This window comes from Cetorhinus maximus, chromosome 5, assembly GCF_964194155.1.
Source record: "Cetorhinus maximus chromosome 5, sCetMax3.hap1.1, whole genome shotgun sequence".
NCBI lineage: Eukaryota > Metazoa > Chordata > Chondrichthyes > Lamniformes > Cetorhinidae > Cetorhinus > Cetorhinus maximus.
The window spans coordinates 29,147,032-29,168,202 of NC_135883.1; the positions used below are offsets into that span (position 1 = coordinate 29,147,032).

The 21,171-nt window shown below is 39.7% G+C and overlaps 1 protein-coding gene across 3 annotated transcripts in view; it reads right to left on the reverse strand.

Moving 5' to 3' along the window:
* e2f6 (E2F transcription factor 6) overlaps nucleotides 1-19,846 on the reverse strand; it is a 32,978-nt gene extending 13,132 nt beyond the window's left edge. The window contains exons 1-6 of one of the 3 annotated variants that reach the window (XR_013576580.1): nucleotides 19,490-19,751; nucleotides 15,035-15,239; nucleotides 9,764-9,923; nucleotides 6,916-7,029; nucleotides 3,396-4,240; nucleotides 190-3,360 (exon numbers count right to left, since the gene is read on the reverse strand). Coding sequence is in view for 2 of the 3 variants with exons in the window: in XM_078541646.1 (XP_078397772.1) it covers nucleotides 4,072-4,240; nucleotides 6,916-7,030; nucleotides 9,765-9,923; nucleotides 15,035-15,239; nucleotides 19,490-19,532 (691 nt within the window). In the remaining variant the exon portion in view is untranslated. Of the gene's footprint in view, nucleotides 1-189; nucleotides 3,361-3,395; nucleotides 4,241-6,915; nucleotides 7,031-9,763; nucleotides 9,924-15,034; nucleotides 15,240-19,489 lie in introns of those variants that run through there. The other 2 variants (XM_078541647.1, XM_078541646.1) reach the window with 2 other exon arrangements.
* Nucleotides 19,847-21,171: the final 1,325 nt, after the last annotated feature.

Below are 21,171 nucleotides of genomic sequence, written 5' to 3' on the forward strand. Positions count from 1 at the left end.
CAACAACACATACCTCTTAGTTTAATGCTTATTCAGCAGAAGGCTAGGAGCTTGTATGATGACCTTGAGAAAGATGTGGTGAAAGTTCAAACACAGGGCCATTTAATGCTAGTTGTGAGTGGCTTGCAAGGTATAAAAAACAATGGGCTAATTTGCATTACACTGTTGTAAGTGGGGAAGTTGCCAGTACTGATGATAAAGCAGCTGAATCTTTCATCAAAACATTAAGTGAAATCATTAAGGAGGGTGGATACACTTCTTAATGAGTGTTTAATGGTGATGAGACTGGTTTATTCTGAAAAAGGATGCCTTCCAGGACATACATTTCAATAGAAGAAAAGAGTATGCCAGGCTTTAAAGCAGCAAAGCATTGTGTGACATTGCTGCTTGGTGGAAATGCAGCAGATGATGCTGATGCTTGTGCACCATTTCCAAATACCCAGGGCAATGAAGGGTTATTCAAAGAACAATATATATATTATGTGGAGGGCAACAAAGAAGACATGGGTAACCCAAGCAATTTGAGAATCGGTGCACATCCTACTTTTGTTTAGTCATGAAAGATTATTGTTCAGCAAATAATCTTGCCAACAAAGCATTGCTCCTCCTGGACAATACTCCTGGCCATCCTAAGGCTCTTGATGATCTTAGTGACAATGTCACGGTGATCTTCCGACCACATAACACCACCTCCATTTTTCAGCCTATGGATCATGGAGCGATTGCAACCTTCAAGACCTATTACCATAGAAGAACTTTTGGACAGGCCATCAGGGAAACTGAAGGTAATGAGGTTTCTACCCTAAAGGAATTTTGGAAGAATTATAACCTTGTTAAGGACATTCATAACATCTGTGTGGCATAGAGTGAGGTTACCTCATCGAATATAAATGATGTGTGGAGGAACTCATGGCCAGATTGTATCAGAGTCAAAGGCTATGTGGAACGTACTGAGAAAATCCAAGAGTCAGTTGTAGAAATGGCCAAGCAAATTGGATTGGATGAGTTAAACACTTAGGATGTTGCAGAGTGACCTCAAAGAAAGGAAATAACAGAGGGCTATAGAGGTGGGGATGATGAATAAGAACAACCAACTAAGACATTTAGCTCAAGATCACTTGGTGATGCCTTAAAAAAGCTTGAAGAGGCCACCTTTGATGAAGACAGCCCTGACAGAGGGTAGCTCAAGAGTGAACAGAAGCATTAGCAATGCAGTCAACTAAGAGAGTGCTACGGAGAAAAGAAAAAAAATCAAAAATGCAGCTGTCGCTGGAAAAATTCTTTAAAAGCCCCACTGCAAAAAACCCTTCGAAAGGATGCTTCAAATAATCCTTATAGCCCTCCAATAAATCCTCAAAAAACCCCTTCCAATAGCTCTCAAAAATATCCTCCCCCGTCTCCAGTAAAACCCACCTCCACCACCAGTCGTCCATTCCCCTAGATGAGACAAGGTTTCCCAGCTTGGTGAATACCCAAATTTATGTTTTCTTAGCTTTCGCAAGTTACAAAACGTCAATAAATTTATCCTATATTTTCTTAACTTGAAAATGTTATTGTGCACGTTGGTATGGAAACGTACCTTCCAAAAGCCTTCCTTCAGGAACATTACCCTGTTTATGACATAACACCTAAATTTCCATATTATGACATCACACCTATATATTCCTGGAAAACATGATGTGTTTTCCAGGGGCCAATTAATAACTTCAAACAAAGACTTCCTATAGAGTAAATATTTTTCCAAAAAAAAAGAGCAGCCATTTATTGGAGTCAATTTTCATATAAGGATTGAACAAGAAAAGTTTCTGGTGATTTTCTTATGCCTTTCAGCTTTTTAAAAAAAACCTGATTGCAGTTAACACAGGAAACTAAAACAAAAGTTTAGAACAAAATTTAAAAATGGCAAAACAATGCATTTAAGGGTTGAATAGACTCTCAATTGTATCAGAGCTACTTTGGTGTCTCAGTGCAGGGTAAAGAAAATTCTCAGTCAAGTAAAAGGGTAAAGTGCCACAGATTTAAAGTAATTGAATAGGCAACCTAAGCCTGCATAAAGAATGGGGAATAGATTTTATTCCAATGTAACAAACTGACTAATGCTTTCTGCAGTGGTGAGGTTTAAAAAGTGTAGTTTTCTAGCTACCAGTTTTTAATCATCACATTGTTTACCCTGAAGATTTTACAGCAAATGAAAAAATGCTTACTATACACATTCACAGCTAATATTCCGTAAATTTGTTGATATTTTTCATGATGAATTTTTCATCTATCAAAATATTTACAAAGGCTAATTTGAGCAAGCAAGTTATTTTGGCAATTCACATTTTTCCAAAACTATACCTCACCGGATCTGCCAACCCTTAATACTAATACTTTTTTGACTTGTGTGCAAACTCACATTACTAATTCTTGGTAACGTACAATAAAACTGGATTGCAGTTGTTTCCGCATAATTTTTCAAGCTGCACCAGGTGCATGTCTTCACAAGACACCTTCACTTTTCTTTTGGTTCCGCAAGCAGGTTTTGACCAGTGGTCAGCAAGGTGTGCCATAACTGGATACTGAAGGTTCTGGTCTTTAGCATGTTACATGATAGTCACAGTGCAGCATAATTACATGCATCAATTGTAGTGTAAGGGTCTGGCACATATAGAGTTCATGTGGGACTGTAACACCCACACATGATGTAACAGAGCACGTGACCCTCACCCAGCGGCAGTCGAGTGTTGGACAGAACCGTGTGTACCAGCAAACATGGAGACAGCTCCTACCTTGTGCCCTTTACTGTATATTTGTAAATAGTTCTAAGAGTCAATAAAGACTTACAGTTAACCTGCGTATGACTACGAAGGCTTCTTCAGACCTACTGAATTGTAACAAACACCCTACACCAATTATTCTGCAAGTTTTTGCTCTGGCATTAAAAAATAATTAAAACCCAATAAATATTAACAGAACATAATACAATTAAATTCTACAATGGCCTTATTTAAAAACTGCTAAGTATCTAATCTTAGGTAATGAGCTGGAGGTAAGTAAAGGAACTAGTGTTAAATAGTTCGGTCTTGAAAATGGCAGACAAAATAGGCAGCCAGCCACCATGTCAAGTTTAAAAAGCAATTTTGAATTTTGGAAGGAAATATTCTGAAGATTAAATGTTTTAATAACATTGCTCTAAAATATGAAACACAAAATGAAGCTTAGAATAAAAAACTCAAAATAACTGGAGCATACAATTTTCAAGTGGAAACCAATCACACCTTCCAAAGTGGTCTAACATCAGCCATGCTTCCTGCTCCTAATCACCACTGACTCCTGCTGGAACTGCACATATAAATACTGAGTAAGGAGGGATTCAGGCTTGTAAGGAGGGATTCAGGCTTGGCTGTAATGACATAATCAAATTGCCTCCCAACCCATTCTGCCTCAATTCACGCATGATCACTTAAGCAAGAGCGCTATTAACATGTGTGAAACTGTATGCCTACAAAATAAAATTCCTGTATTCTACTGAGACTCAGCACAGGGAAAGGAAGGTATAGTATACAAAATTCTTGAACTGCGGTACAGTCACGTGGCAATTGGTAAGCTGAATGATTTACAGGTATGTACATTGTAGACAATTAAAATTTCCAATTTTTTCTTCAAGAAATTGGCTGTTATAGCACAGATCAAATTGCAACTAAGGTAAACTGCATGGGAGAAAGTGTTATCAAAATCAATTGAGTTAAAATATTTCCCAGTAGTATCAATCTTTTGTTCCATGAAGAAAAATGATAGGCATAGATTGTGACACTGGCACTGCGTTGTTTTAAATGGCAATACTAAATAGAAATACAATGGTAGATTTTGCTAATTTCTATTACTTACATGTGAACTAGTAAACTCTCTGCTTACATTCTCATCTCATCTACTATATTTAACTTTGTCAAAATTCATAAAATATACTTAGTCATTTCTAAATAAATTTTCTATCACCACCAAAAACCTAGCATCAATTTTTAACATGCAACACCATGAAGTAAAATGCTGTTCATTCCATCCAGTAAGTCACACATAAAGCAGCTTCACCTTTATCAGGTGGCAATGCTACTGTGTCACCTGTAGCTGCAGAGATCTCTTTATTTTCACTGGCTTTGCTGTCTGTAACCTTCTTAAGAGGTTCGTCCAGGTTTTTCACATCGCAGACAAAGACATCAATTGGCCCTTCAGTACTTTTTATATGAACTTGGATAGTTTCCTAGACAAACAGAAAAGCTTTTTTTAAAAGAATTCTGAAAGGGAATAAAATGCAAATTTTACAAAGAAATACAGAGATTGTGGGATAGAGTTTCCACTTAAAGCGCATTCAGAAACCTGGGTGCAGACTGCACTTGAAATTGTGCTGGTTTTCTAAGATGAAGTCATGGTTCAAGTTTCTGCTCATATGCACTTGCATAATCGCAAATGTAAAATCTTCCAAGATCCAGGACGAGAGAACGTAACTGTTTTTGTTTTACTTCCATGCATTAAAAAATATAACTTGGGCCTGAATTTTTAAGTTGGTGTGTGGGGGCAGGCCCGACACACCAGCGCATAAAATAATGTGCGATGACATTGGGCATGCGTCCCGATGTCATCTCGCTGTCTCGCACCGGAGTCGGCTGCGCGCCCACCGATAACTGCTAGGCCTATTAAGGCCATTCACGAATCAATTAATGTAATTGTTTATGCTGCCTGTCCAACCTTAAGGTTGGCAGGCAGGCGAAAAGGCCAGCCTTCACGTTTTTTAGGAAACCTCATCCCATGAGCAGGATGTTTCCTAAAGCTTTTACCACTTAAATAAAAAAAATTTCTGAAATATAACAGTCACAGACACAGTCACATGAGGGGACATGTTTAATTAAATTTTCAAACCATTTATTTATTTATTTCAAAAGTGCTTCAATCTCCCTGAGGCAGCTGCGTGCCTCAGGGAGATTGAGGCGCTCTTTGAGAGCACTGGGGCCGACTCCCCCTCCTCCCTCTGCCCGCACAGGTAGCACTGAGCGCTATGGCTCATGTCTTACACTGGACGGACCTTAATTGGCCCGCCTGTGTAAAATGGCCTCCCCCACCTGCCAACTGAAAAATTCAGGCCCTGGTGTATTTAAGGTTGGTAACCTGGTGCAGTTTTATTAATACAGCCGGAAGCGAGCATAACATGAAAAAATATGCATTTAGTGTCTAGTGCACCAGCTGTGACTAACCAGATTTTAAATCACTGAAAATGATTTCAAAAAACTATACTGAACTATTTATCAGTTTCATTATTTACTAGTCACTTTTAGTAATGTAAATTAAATATCTTTTAATATTTAAAAACTTTTAATACCTGCCCATTAGTGCTTTTGCATCTAAAAAAAAGTTTAATCTGACGAGCCTTCTAAAACTGTTGCAAATAGGCTCAATTGACAGAAACTTGGCATTTTCGCTGTTTCATGCATGGGGGCAAGTGTGGTTGGGACTGGCTTCTAGCACAATCTTATTTTTAAAAACCATGTTAAACGTTGTGGAAACTTATGTGACACTCAACGTACCCTGCACTTAAAATTCTTCTCTCTCTTAAGCTGCTTTGGCCGATGTCAGGGTCAGAAACTCTGGGTCAGGATTTCAAACTGGCATACTTACGTTTTCAGTTGTTGTTTAAAAGGAAAATGTCAAAGACAGCAACACATTTATGATATATTCCCACAGTCTTATAACTAACCACAGAAAAAATATCAAACATTGGATCAGGAACTTCTAGTTAGGTTTGCATCATCATCTGCCTGCTACTTCATTAATTTAAAGTGCTCCCTTGGCAGTCCACAAAGCTAACCCCCTCCTCCATTACAGCTCTGGTTAAACTTAATGGTTAGGATGAAATACTCTAGTGTAAAATTCACATTGAGCCAAACAGACCAAAATGTTCCCATGTTCAATCACAGGTATGAGCTTTGCTCTAAAGAGGATGATTGACAGCAAATGGTGACCTGAAATATCACATTCTGAAAAAGGCAACATGAACATGGTGTTCTTGTAGTATACAACAGTCTCTTATTGATTCCAGAGCTTGTGTTTGAAACCAGATTAATTGTATAGGATGAAAACTCTTTCCTCTTGATATTAGTAATCCTGGAGAAAATAAATCTGGAAAAAAGGTCCTGTTTAGTCCATTCTAACTCCAAGCGGTTTCAATAATAAACCATAAGTTTGCATTGTACATTTTAGTGCTGGAATGAAATTAGTAAAGCTCTTGTGTTCAACTGATTCTGCCCCTCATTAGTTCTAGAGCACCAATTTCCTTCAAGTCAATGGAAATTCTTGCCAGGAAACTTCTACCTCTAAACATTCTTTCCTGCTCCACAGTTGCCCACCAATGGACATCTTGGAACAGGATACAAGAGCACTTTTTCCTTCCTTCACTTGTACAAACAATCTTGTCATGACCTCCAGAAAGTCACAGTGACGATGCTAATCTTGAGATTCAAACTTGAGCCCTCCAATTGAAACCATGAAGTCTATTTTTTTGTTGGGGATAATTTTTATGTTCAATTAAGCAATGCATCTCTGTACTGAAAACAAAACATATTCCTATTCTAGACACCCAGCATCAGCATTGGCCCATTAACATGCCTGAACTCCAATTTCATAAGATTACCCAATGTTAATTTTTAGAAACTCTTGTGTGAAATGTTCGTTTAAAAAAAAACATCTATTCCCTGGGCCACATATCTCTATCCACTTGAAAAGTCAGGGTTAGCAGTCTGCTCCCAAACCACTGCCATATGCAGGACAGCAGTCAGTGACAATGCTTCATTTTAAGATGCTAATTCAACACAGCTTACGAATGTAGTCAGGTATCTCCAGGTCAACAGATATGCTAGAAATTGAAATGGTTAAGAAGCATCTTACTTTTTTAGGAATAGGTACTTCCAATTTGGTTTCTTGGGGAGCTTTGATTGCAATCACAATCTGTTCTTCGAAGGCTTGCAAGTTGTCTATGTCCTGGTAAGTTACATATGCTAGTGTATTCCTTTGTTAAGTTAAACTTATTGCAATATATGGAAAATACAGGGACTTTAATGATACACAGATGCATATGATTTTTGAATTTCTACATGAAAGCACATATTCAAATCTTCTACAACTTAAGGTGAATTCAATTTTCATCATGAGTAAAATACCGTGTAAAATCTGAAATAAATACAAAAAATGCTGGAAACACATCTGTAGAGAAAAAAAAAGTAATGTTTGCTCATGTTTCAAGTTTAATCATTCTAGCTTAATGCAGGTTTATCTCAAAACAGTGAATGAATGATACTACAGCAGGCTTTAAAAGGTAATTATACCAATAGTTTCTCTCATCCTGTAGACACTGAGACAACTTAAGTACATTCTTAAAAACACAACCATTTAGTGAGATTGTGCTCACCAAGATGAGGGCTGCTCCACTCCCACAAACTCACACTTCCATGGTTCCTTGCCCCGTTCCAACATCAGTGCAAAGTCTTCAGTCACCACTTCTGTCAATTTTATTAAGAGGCCAGGTCATGGCTTAGTGTGGGGAATAGAAAACATCATGCTGATGCAGTAGGGGTCTCTTTCAACATTGGGAATTCTCTTGATATAACTCCCAATCTTGCTTCATCACTCCTCATAATGAAAAGGCCTCCTCAAAACTCACCTCTTCAGCTTTGCTTTTGATTACCTTTTCCTGTTTTCCCAATTCCAGTTTAAGTATCCTTTGCTATTGTTGGTGCTAGGAATAGAATATTGTCAGAAAACACTCCTAGATATGGTAGAACGCAGTCAGATGCACAATTAAGCTGTCCAATAATGTGCCTTAGCTCCAACTTTACAAATGTCCAGAATGAAATGCATAACATTTTCCATTTCTTACACCAGCATTCCTATAATTTTTGCGTCACATTACAGTGTTTATTCTGTAGACTCATTGCAACAAGAACCAGATTAAGACTTTTCAAATTCATTTCCTAATCTTTAATTAGAAGACCGAGACATTCATTCCATCAGTGTAGGCTGGATATTAAACCAGTTCCTATGATGAAAGGCCAACTACAACACCTAATGATGAACTCTAACTGTTTCACAATATGGAGTATTATAAGAATTTCTATCAGAATAATAGACTGACTCTATTAATATAACTACATTATCTTCCTTGTGCTAGCTTCCACGCTCTACAATGAAACCCCCCACCACTTGTCAGTCTAGTTGACTGGAGCAGTACAAGAGCTGTTAACACTCAAGGTCGGAACACATTAGCTGATACAACAGCACTACAAGGTTTCCTTCCCATCCCACCCCCAAAAAACTACATAGAAGAGCAGTCACAAAGTCAATCCTACTTGTGGTACTATTCCTAGAAACAATGGTTACCTAAAATTCTACCCCTTAGATGTCAAAAACCAACTGTAAAGATTATCACCACCACGGAATAAGAAAATATATACAGAAAACATCAGGAAATGCAATTTTTCCATTGGTACTGTAACTTTAGTTCCCACCACCCCCACCAAATCTTTCCGCATTCCTGCAATCCAAGCCAGGGACAAAAATCACATGGTCTAGCTCAAATTTTAGATATTTCTCATAACCAGCTACGAGGGAGTCGAGGGTTAGGGAGGGGACAGGCAAGGAATTGGAGTTAAGGCCACAACCAGATCAGCCATGATCTTTTTGAATGTTGGAGCAGGTTCAAGGGGCTGAATGGCCTATGCCTGTTCCTACATATTATAATAGGCGGATATCATATACCTTACAATTCAGAGCATGCTTTAACCTGGCCAATTATCTAGGTAGATGCAAAACAGCTATTGGAGTGTACTAGGTACTACAACAAGATTCTTCTCTCTTCGAAAAGCAGACTAACTCTACACTCTTAGCAGACTGACATGGAGCCTGAAAACCAACAGCAAACAGATAAAGAAATTGTATAAAACAACTAATCATACTCTTCAGTGTCCGCTTTATTAAATAAAATAATGAAGATGCCATTCGCTTCCCCAATCAGAAGCTCAGATCTTACACTATCCAACAGGTTACAGCCTTTAAACTAACCTTGCTTCTCAGCTGGTTGATGCAGTGTTAAAACATAGAACTATCCTGATGGCTGGAAAGCTGAGACTTGACTCTTGAGCTATGGAGCCCAGTACAATCCAGTCATTGAATAACCCTACTGTCCAAAGGAGCCAATGACCTTGTTCCCTTTTCAATGGTGTTAGGTAAAGCCGTCCATCAAACTCACTAATCCAGTCTCAGTCTTATTCTTTGATAAGTGGAGAGGCAACTTAGAAGTATAGCCAGAAACGTCCAAGCAAAAGATGTCCATTCCCTTGTTAATAATGACCAGATGGCCAATCTTGGCAATGCCAACAAGTCCGATTGAAATGCTTATGATCAATTGCGACACCATGCTGCATTTTGCCCAACACTTTGCACCCTGTGAAGACTACTGCAACCAACTTATCTTATGTGCTTGTGGTTTCTTCTTTGAGAAATAACGTAGCGTCTTTGGGATTCAAATTCCTCATGCGCTGCTTCTAACCATAAAGAATCCCAATTAAAAATTTACTACAGACAAAAGCAACATTTGTCACATCCATCTTCTTGAAACTTCAATTGCAGTTATATAACTTATTTTTGTAAAATGGCATTATTTGAACAAAGTAAAGAATCTTAAAGCCTTCAACAAAAAAACAGACATGCAAAAACAACTTCCTTAAGAACCAAAAGGATATCTTGCATTTTCTTTGTCTTCCGTTAACGTGTATAACTGATGAGCACAGTCTTTGATTAATTCATCTAATGAATTCTCTACTGTTGTCAAGTCTGCCAGTTCTTTTCTCAGTTTTCGAGACTGAGCCTCATATCCTAGTCTTTCCTCTGGATTCTTGCCTCTAAAATCAGAAAAAATATAGTTCTACACTGGTTTTTAGAATAGGAGCAGCAGTATTTACAACATTAACCATGAACAACAGCGTCTCTAGGAGAGGAAGGACAAATTAGGCTAGTTAAATTATCTCCAAAGTTAAATAGCTTTTGAAACTCAACATCCAAGCTCAAACATGAAAAATAGATATGAGATAAATAATGGGAAGTTAGTTGGTAGAGCAGTTATATATTTTCAGTGGCTAGAATTAGGCATAAATAAAACAGTATGAAGGGGAATAAGTTGCTTTGCAAGTTAGTACAATGCTGTAAAGGACAATTACCAGAGAAATGTTTCATCAGTACTCTTCCATGTTAAACACTACTTAAAAGGATATAGACGGTTGCAAGGGTACCACATATACTCTGGGTCAGGGACTTCACTGTTCATCATCAAGAGTGACTTACTAGTACCACCACTGACTGAACTGGTTGAGAGCTGAAGGGAATAGCTGTCAGACTACATCTGTGGCAGGAGACAAGAGCCAGTAAGAGGGAATAACTTACTTGATCTTGTCCTCAATAGTCCACCTGTTGCAGATGCATCTGTCCACAAGAGTGACAACTGCACAGTCCTTGTGGAGACTGAGTGCTCTCTTCATTCTGTGGGACACCCTGCATCATGCCATGTGGCACTACCACTGAGCTAAGTGGGATAAGATTAACAGGTCTTGCAGCTTAAAATTGGGCATACCCGAGATGCTGTGGGCCATAGGCGATAGCAGCAGAACTATGCTGCACCACAATCTGCAGCTTCATGGCATTTATATCCACCACTCCTACGTCATCAAGCCGAAAGGCATATCAAGCTGTGAATGGTGGTGGACAATTAAACAACTTACAAAACAGGAAGCTATATGAACACTCCCATCCTCAAAGATGATGGAGCTCAACATACAAAAGGCAAGGATGAAGCAATCCCAACCATCTTCAGTCAGAATGAAGCATTCCCCACTATTTTCAGTCAAAAGTGCGGATGATCTTTCTTGGCCTCCTCCCGAGGTCCCCACTAATGTTCTCTTTAACTTTCTCCATCCACGTGCGGAAGGAACTTTTTTATATGTACCAATATCAAAAAACAATGTGTGCCACCACTAGAAACAAAAAAACCTATATCTAACATATATTTTTAAGTTATCATAGGTATGGAAGAAGAAAACAAATCACCCCCAGCCACTGACATAGTAACATGCTAGTCCACAAATGACCAGATTTACTGAATTCAATTTTAAATTTACCATGGTGGCATTTGAACTCAAGACCTCTCGGTTTTAGTTTCGGTACCATAATACCACCACCATACATGAGAGAGGTGTTTGTTAGTTTTTATATTGTAGCTTGCATTTTAGTTATTTGACAGAAGAAAAGTTGAATTGGTGTTGATGGCGTAAGACAAGTATCCTTTGTTTCAACTTGACAAGCTCAAAATAGAAAAAGCTAAGGAGGCTTGCCTTTTGAATTGACAAAAAATATGGAAAAGGCAACTTTTATTTTTTCAGCTTATTGAGTGTTTTCTTTACTTAAAACTGTTATGAATAGTGATAAAAATAGCTCAGTCATTTCTTCACATCAACACATATAATCAGGCAGAGATAAAGGGTCTCTCTGAATTTGGAGAGTGGTTGGCTCTTGTGAACCGGGAGGTGAAGGTCAGAGAGACAGCGTCCCTGTAAATTAAGTGAATATTGAAACGAGGAAATCACATGTGGGAACTGGGGAGAGCATTATGGTGAAGAGAGAATGGAACCCCAGAGGGAAATTGACTTTTGGGGGAAGTAATCGCATTTATTCCATCTACAGATTTTAAAGTTAAAAATCTATGAATTGTGAAGTAATAAACTGGTTCACCATTTTTAAAGTAAATTCTATGCACAATGCATACAGAAGTGAATTGGAGACAGAGATGGTATTTGGGGGTTAAGGGTTTAAAATGTCCCACACAGAACTTTGCATCGTTAATTGGAGATCTGGACTCAGAATCCTAAACTTTCCACAAACTCCCTAGAAATGTCCTTGTGTTTTTAATTCGTTGAATGTCTTTAGGATCAATCTTCCTTTAATAATTCTACAAAACCAATTTCAGCAGAATGACCAGAACTATGGTATTAATTGGCCCAAAAATCTTCTATTTTTCAATAGCTTAACAACTCTTTTCAACTTATCTCCAGCTCGCTGCTTCCTGCCTGGGCCTCTCCTGGACCCTTCCGCTTGTTGCCTCCCTCCCACAAACCCTCACTGTGAGCAAGATCTCAGGACTGGGGTGGTGACAGGAAGGAACTGAGCAAGCGACTGGGAGAGTTGGGGAGGAAAGTGGCAAACAGGAGGGTCAGGGAACAGGCTGAAGGGAAGACAAGTAGCTTCGAGCTCCAGGAACTGATGAGTGATGGACAGTTAAGGATAGGCAATAAATGCTGGCCTAGCTAGTGATACCCACATCCCATAAATTAATTTTTAAAATTTTGGCTGTTAATTCCACCTGATTAATCTTGTCAGGCCTGGTTCTCATCCGTAATTTCCTGTCATGAGGAAGTCTACCAATTCTTCGCTTGTGCGCTATAGCGGCGGTAAACCTCATTTAACCATCAGGATGTGCGTGGCTGTAATAATTAAGTGCACAAAATTTGATAGACTGTTGCACGGCATGCAGCTCAGAGGAAACACTGGTCCCCACCATCACAGATAACAGTCTTTAGCCAATTCATAGAACAAAGCAACAGTAGGCTATTTAGCCCCTTGAACATGTTCCATTTAATGGATTATGGTTGATCTGCAATTTAAATCCAATTGCTTTGCCCCATATCCTTTAGTACCTTGGATTACAAGCATCCATCAATATCAGACTCAAAATTTACATTTGCCATTTGTGGAAGAGTTTTTCAAACTTCTACCTTGTGTCTAAGTATTCCCTAATTTCACTCCTGAAGAGGTCTGGCTCTATATTTTAGACTATGGCCCCCAGCCAAGAGAAACAGTTTCTCTATATCTATCCGATGAATCTAATTCGAATCACTCTTTATTGTATTCAAAATTGTCTTAGTGCATGGAACACAGCAAAGACTAGTGTCCCAACAACATCCAGCTGCATTGTTAAAGACAAAATAAAAACAGAAAATGCTGGAAAAACTCAGCAGGTCTGGCAGCATCTGTGGAGAGGGAAACAGAGTTAATGTTTCAAGTCCAATATGACTCTTCTTCGGTACTGTTATGTTTGTTTTTGCAAAGGGATGATTCTGAAAGCAAAAGTGCCACATCTGATTCAGAATGGGGTCATTACAGTGATGCTACAGCCAAAGTGACTCAGAATGCATTCTATGAACTCTTTGCAGCAGTTGCCCAAGACAATAAGTTTGATGATTTTAAAATGCTTTGATTGTGATTAAAAGTATTTTTGTACAATTAATTCATTCAATAAACTGTGCAATGTTATTTTAATATGAATCAGTTTTTTTTTCAATTTCAAAATGGCGACCACCCACACCAGCACTTTACATCTTATACTCAGCGTACAAGTTGATACTAGTTTCTTGGAAGAAGTTTTGGAGGCTTCAAAGGTCAATTAATATGCTATGATCTTTAGTTTTCCTGCATCTGGCCAAAGCTTGTTCAAAGAGGAGTGTCTTAAAGGAAGAAAGGCGAAGAGATTTAGGGAGGGAATTCCAGAGCTCAGGGTCTAGGCCTTGGGTCCTGAATAAAGTACTTAAATTATGAAATGTATATGCACTTCATTGCCTGTAATGTAGGAATGGTGGAATGTATGGTGGCTAAATTTGTCGATGGCATCAAGATAGGTAGATGAGTAATTTGTCGAAAGGAGGTCGAGTGTCGGCAAAGGGGTATAGACAGGTTAAGTGAGCGGGCAAAAATTTTGCAGATGGAGCATAATGTGGGAAAATGTGAACTTGTCCACTTTGGCACAAAGACTAGAAAAGCGGTATGTTATTTAAATGGAGAGAGATATTGCAGAACTCAGTGGTGCAGAGGGATCTGGGTGCTCTGATACATGAATCACAAAAAGTTAGTATGCAGTTACATCAAGTGATTAGGAAGGCAAATTGAAAGCTGGCATTTATTGCAAGGGGAATGGAATATAAAAGTAGGAAAGTTTTACTGCAGTGTATAGGACCTAGCTAGGTGAGACCACATCTAGAATACTGTGTACAGTTTTTGTCTCCTTTTTGAAAAAATATATAATTGCATTAGAGGCAGTACAGAGAAAGTTTATCTTACGAAGGTTGAACACGTTGGGCCTATACCCATTGGAATTTAGAAGAATAAGAGATTATCTTGCTGAAACATATAAGATCCTGAAGGGATTTGATAGGATGTTTCCATTTGGGAGATACTAGAACCAGAGGACACAGTCTAAGAATAAGAGGTCTACCATTTAAGGCAGAAAAGATAATTTTTTTTCTCTCAAAGGATCATTAACATGTGCAATTAGTTTCCCCAGAAAGCAGTGGAGGCTGGGTCACTGAATTTATTCAAGGCAGATTTTTGATAGACAAGGAAGTTAAGGGCTGTGGGGCACAGATGGCAAAGTGGAGCTTAGACCACAAACAGATCAGCCATGTGTTTACTGAATGGTGGAGGAGGCTTGAAGGGTTCAATGGCTCACCCTGCTCCTAGGTCCTAAGTTCCTATGTCCTGGTTTGTAATTTTAATATACTTAAATTCAGTTTTACTCTTCTTTGAGTACCCCATTTAACATTTCCCTGTTACCTGCTATTACATTTTTGTGGACCCATGCAGCACAGCAGGCACAGAAAATAAAACTTGCATTTAATTAGCCTAGGCTGAATTCAATCTTGGATTCGGAGCAAATAAAATTATAAAAAGGCTTTAATGAATAATAATGTGCTTCCACTTGTTAGCTCCATTCACCTTAAAGTAAAAGGGAAGTGAACTTCCAGCCAAGATGATGCCAGGATAAAAAAAATCAGGGGGTCTTGAAAAGCATCACATATCATGTGCTTCAGGGCCCAGCTTTTCAATGGATGGACAAAAAATGAAGCAGAGGTACTTCCAATGAATACTGTTGAATTTTACAAAATAAATCAATTTATTGTAAAAAGGAACTTACATCCACTCAATTAAGTTTTTGGATTTTTTTCTCACAAGGCGAATCCCATCCAGTACATTGGTGATATCATAAACCCTTCTCTTTCGCACCCCAAGCACTCTTGCAACATCGTTCATGTCAAGAACACCATCAGGAGCTGCCTTAACAAGTTCCATAAATTGTTGTGTTAGGCGTACTAGGGATACATCAAAACGTGGCTTTTTTGCTGTTAGAAAAAGAGTAAAATTAGATCAACCTTCAATTTTCAAAATTAAAGTGTTAATAATATTGAAATAAAATTCAATAAAAAGCAACCGAACTTATACATTGATGTATTTTCATAGAAAAAAAGGAGAAACAGTGTTGTCAATACTCCAAAAACCTACTCCCAAACAATGCCATTTAGGAATAGCATATCAATATTGTGGAACTAAGGCATTTGATTTAAACTGTCCTTACTTTAATAATGTCACTTATCGAGTACACAGGATAACAACTTGCATTTCTACAGTACCTTTAACACAGTAAAATGCCCCAAGGAGCTTCACAGGAGTGTTATGAAACAAAATCTGATATTGAGTCAAGTAAGGGCAAGTAACTATAAACTTGGTCAGAGAGGTAAGTTTTATGGAGCATCTTAGAGGAGAGAGGCAGCGAGGTCGAAAGGTTATAGAGGGAATTCCAGTGTTAGGGCCGACGCAGCTGAAGACATGGACATGGCTGCCATTGCTGGAGTGATTAAAACTGGGGATGTACATGAGACCAGAATTAGTTGGGTGCAGAGATCTCAAAGTTGTAAGGTTGAAGAAGGTCACAGAGGTAGAAAGGGGTGAGGTAACGGTGCGATTTGAAAACAAGGAGAGAATTTTAAATGGGCATCTTGAACTGACTTGAAAATATATTGGAGGAGCAAGGGCAGGTTCCGGTCACTGTGATCCACATTTTGACCAACAACATAGGGAAGAGTAGGCAACAGGTTTTATTTGGAGAGCACCAGGATCTAGAAACTAAATTAAAACAGGTCCTCAAGGGTTATAATCTCTGAATTATTACCCAAGCCACGCACAAACTGGCATAGGTATAAGATGATAAAGGAGGTGAACATGTGGTTGAAGAAGTGGTGTGGGAAAGAGGGGTTCCATTTTAATGGGACACCAGAACCAGTACTAGAAAGAACAGTACTGTTGGGGCAGGAACCAGCAGAACAGGGCTGGGACTAGGTTCCTTGCAGAAAGTATAAACAGGGCGGTCACAAGGACTTGAAACTGTAAGTGGGGTGGGAGGGGGGCTCAGGTGGAAAAGATAGAATAAATAATAGTTCAGAAGCCAACAAAAGTGAAGAGAGCTGAATATAAATTGTGGTTTATGCACTGCAGGTAAAGGAAAACTTAAAAGATAAGAAATAATTAAACCAGGATAAAAAACTGAGAAATGTGGTTAAATAAGTGTTCTTGATACAAGCACAGAGTATATGGAACAAACTGATTGCATTGCAACCACAAATTCAATTTCAAAGGTATGGCATGGTGGCCATTACTGAGTCAGAGTTGCAACACTATCAGGACTAGGAACTAAATACACCAAGTTATAAGGTTTATACGAGTGATAAGGATGGTAGAGGTTGAGGAGAAGTTCTAGTAATTAAGTGTGAAATCACTTCAATTAGACAGGATATAACAAGGGTAAGCAGGCTGTGCTGACTTCATGGGTAGACAGGTGTCGGCCATGGCTCAGTTGGTAGCACTCTCGCCTCAATCATAAGGTCCCACTCCAGGGCTTAAGCTCAAAAATCAATGCTGACATTCCAGTGCAACACTGAAGGAGTGCTGCACTGTTGGAAGTGCCGTCTTTTGGATGGGACATTAAACCAAGGCCCCATTTGCCTGTTCGGGTAGGTGAAAATGATCCCACAGCACTATTTTAAAGAAGAGCAGTGGGCTCATCACCAGTGCCCTGGCCAATATTTATCCCTCAATCAATATCACAAAAACAGATTATCTGGTTATTGTCACATTGCTGTTTGTGGGAGCTTGCTGGGGGCAAATTGGCTGCTGTGTTTCCTACGTTACAACAGTGACTACACTTCGAAATAGTATATTGATTGTTAAGTGCTTCAAGGTGTTTGATGGTCATGAAAAGCGCTATATGCAAATTTTTTTTAGAAGATTTAAAAACTGTTGTAGCAGTTACATAAATGCCCCCTTGTAACAGCTATAAAGTGGAACATTGAATAAATGCAGAGAAGGCAAGCATGTGACAAAGGCAGAGTAGTTTTAATTGGGGATTTTTTATTTCATTTCGACTGGGCTAGGCTGACTAGCATGTTAGAAAGTAAGCGAATTTGAGTGTTTGGGATAGTTTTCTGCAGCATTCATTCATGGGATGTGAGTGTCGCTGGCTAGGCCAGCATTTATTGCCTATCCCTAATTTGGGGAGGCAGTGGTGAGCTGCCTTTGTGAACTGCTGCAGTCCATGTGGTGTAGGTACACCCAAAGTGCTGTTAGGGAGGGAGTTCCAGGATTTTGACCCAGCAACAATGAAGGATCAGCGATATATTTCCAAGTCATAGGGCACACACCTCAGGCATACAAAGTGGCATACCATATTAAATTTTGTAAAGGTATTGAGCTAGATTTAGTTAACGGCCTAACAATGCATGAACCTTTACCTAATAGTGATCATAATATGATAGAGGGTTTAATGCAGTGTTTGAAAGAGAACAAAACAGAAAAGATTCCAAATTTAGGTAAGGCTCACTTTAATGGGATGAGATAGAGACTGTCCATGGTAAACTGGGCAAATCTGTTAATGGGTAAAATGACAGATGATCAATGAGAAGTGTTCCAGAAATAATTTAATGTGTCAAAAAGACAGCCATAGACAACGAAAGAGACAGCACAAAATGAAAAATAAAAGCACATAAAATTGCAAAAATAAAACTCCACAGAGATTCTGGTGAATGGGGAGATACCAAGAACAGCAAAGTGTGGCAAAACACAAAGAGTTATCGAAAGATTATAGACAAAATTTGCAATAAAATCAAAATCAACACAATTTTTTTTTACAATTAGATGAAAAACAGATGGTCAGGAGCGATGTGGGCAGCTTCAAAACTGAGAATGGGAATACTGTCATTGAAAATAAGGAAATAGTGACCATGCTGAATAACTACTTCGCTTCAGTATTTACAGTGGAGGAAGGTCAGTCACCATGTCAAATATACCAAGGAAACCAACAAATTACATCACAGCTGTCTTAAGATCTTCACTATTTTCAAATTACAGATTTTGAGGCAAGTGTTTCACACTGAAAGGAACGCCATTCCTAATTATCCTACTTTAAAACCTGACAATGGATAATGATCAATGCCACAACAGAAAACGTATATCAGAACAGGTCAATCAGCATTCACAGATGTTCCTGCAGTTAGCAAAAATGGCCATCCACAGGCCCATGTTAGGCGCTGCAAAATTGCGACGGTCACTGCCTACCTCTCTTCCACTTTGCCTGTGCCCACCTGATCCAGAAGGGCCAGGAGTAACTCAGACTCCAGTGTCTCCTACAGGATTTTATAAGAAAAAGGTATCCCACACAACAACAAAAAAAAAGTGCTCTAAGACCAATTCAAGACATTAAGTGACTGCCAATAATTATTCTTCAAGGGACTGTAGTAACATTAGCTTTAGGCTATTCTTTCTGATCCACTGTTGAGATTATACTACAAGGCAGTAATGTTAATTAATTTGTTTTTAATAGGACATTAGAGAGCTCTGTTCTTATATTATTATTAATAGTGGGCACCACTCGTTAGTCTTGTGTTCGGGGATATAATCTGCTTACACCCAAATAACTGAAGTAAAATCCAGAAGAACATCCATTTGAAAGCCTCACCAATCCTAGAAACATGGTAGAACCGTGAAGCAAAAAAACTACCAAACTGCAAGTGATTCGGAATTACTGGAGGTAACAGTTACTCTGTAAACATATTGCAGAGAACACAGTGTGCTCCCACTACCAGGCCCAGAACTCAAAGATCCAAACAAAAAAAAATGGTATCTACCCATATATTACATACATCCCTACAACCCACCCCACGTTCCCCCCCAAACTCGAACTTCTGTTTAATTCCCTTTTTTTTGTGCAATTCAATAGCAACCTACTCTTGCCAAGATTTGACTTCACGGTGGAGTAAACACTGTAGTGAACATAAACAATCCCGGCGTGTTGTGCACACGTGCGCGTGGATTCATCTTTTAAAGAAAAGCATGATAATGTTAAAAAAAAAGAGATTGCCCGCGTTACGTCAGGTTAAAACTGAATGAGGCCAAGAGAAGCAGTGCCATCTTGGTGTTGAGGAGGTACCCAGTGTGAGACGGGTTTTAGACATGTACAACAAGACAGGAGGGTGGAGAGGGGAAAGAATGGAGATTACACAGACAGACGATCAGGCTGGTGCCAGGGCTCAGTAAGACTCACTGTGGCTCGGTGTTGTGGCTGTCCGGCTGCAATGTTCCTCCATGCTGGGGTTTTGTTGTTGTGATCAAACAGAGCTCGGCCACTCACTCAGGCCGGCGACAACCCCCCACCCCCCCCTCAAAACCCCCGGGCACAGCCCGATCCTGCCGGACTAGCCTGAGGACGGGCTCCACCGCCCACCGAAAGACCTCACCCACCCCCCCGCCCCACTCTCCCCGTCACTCTCTTTCTCCCACACTCCCTCCCTCTCACTCTTCTCCTCTATCTCTCAGCCACCCCCCACCTTTCTCTCTCTCCCGCCTCCCGTTCCCTCCGCCGCAAACGGCAATATGGTGCCGCGCATGCTCAGAAGACGCCCCCCCCGCCGCGGACGCTCCGGCGCATGCGCTCTGGGCTAGCCGGGCCCCGGCCGCTTGTCTGCGCTCCGCCGCCATCTTGCCCTTCCCTTCAACTGGAGGGATTGTCCTGGAGCTTGCAGAAATTAAAGTTCAACCTCTTGGATATCACAGCAAGAAACCGCGGAGAACTTTTAAAAATATGTCCCCCTCTCCCCATTTTCTCTAAACACTCGTTTCTTAGCTTCAGAAAACATTATAGACAGGTTGGGAGGCAGGAAAGAAAGGAAACGTCGAAGAACATGGCTACCAAAATGAACAATTCCAGACCAGTAACTCTGAATGGGAAATTAAACTCCTTCGATTATAAAAAAGGACCTGTTTTTATGTGTACTTTTTCGATAGCTTTACGTTGTTGCTGCACTGCTGATTCAAACTATGGGGGAAAGTGCATTGGAAATTTATTTTATTTTTTTAAAGAGACAGGCGAATATCGGTAGAGACAGAAAATGCTGGAAAACCTCCGGTCAGACAGCTGGTTAACCCTGTTTCCTTCCACAGATGCTGCCTGACCTGCTAAAGCTTTTCCAGGGCATTAGATGATTGTTTCTGTTCAAACATTGTGCAGGGCATTGGTACCATGTCATGGTGCTCATTTGGAGAGCCGGTGCAGACACGATGGGCCGAATGGCCTTCTGTGCCCTTAAAATTCTGTGTCCGTGATTCTATTTCAGATTCCCAACGTCCGCTGCATTTTTCTTTTGACATAGACTCATAGACGTCTACGGCACAAATGGAGGCCATTTGGCCCATCGTGTCTGTGCAGATCAACAAACATCTGACTACACTAATCCCATTTTCCAGTGCTTGACCCATAGCCCTGGAGGCTATGGCAACGCAAGTGAATATCTAAATACTTATTAAATGTTACGAGAGTTTCTGACTCAACCAACCTTCCAGGCAGTGAGTTCCAGACTCCCACCACCCTCTGGGTGAAAAAAATTTCTCCTCAACTCCCGTCTTAGCCTTCTACCGCTTACCTTTGCCCCCTGGATATTGACCCCTCCACTAATGAAAAATGTGCTTTCCTATCCACCCTATCTATGCCGTTCATCATCTTAGACACTTCTATCCGGTCCCCTCTCAACCTTTGTTGCTCCAAGGAAAACGATTTAGTTTTCAAACTGCCCCTTACTTGGTTTAACAGTCTTCCTCTGTGTATGTTTAATGTTAAAAAGTCATTCAAAATTGAAACTTAAAAACAAGTTTTCAAATGTATGTTTTAGCAGTAACTGAGAATAAATAACACTAAATGTTAGACAGCAAATGCCCCGGATAACTCGAGGT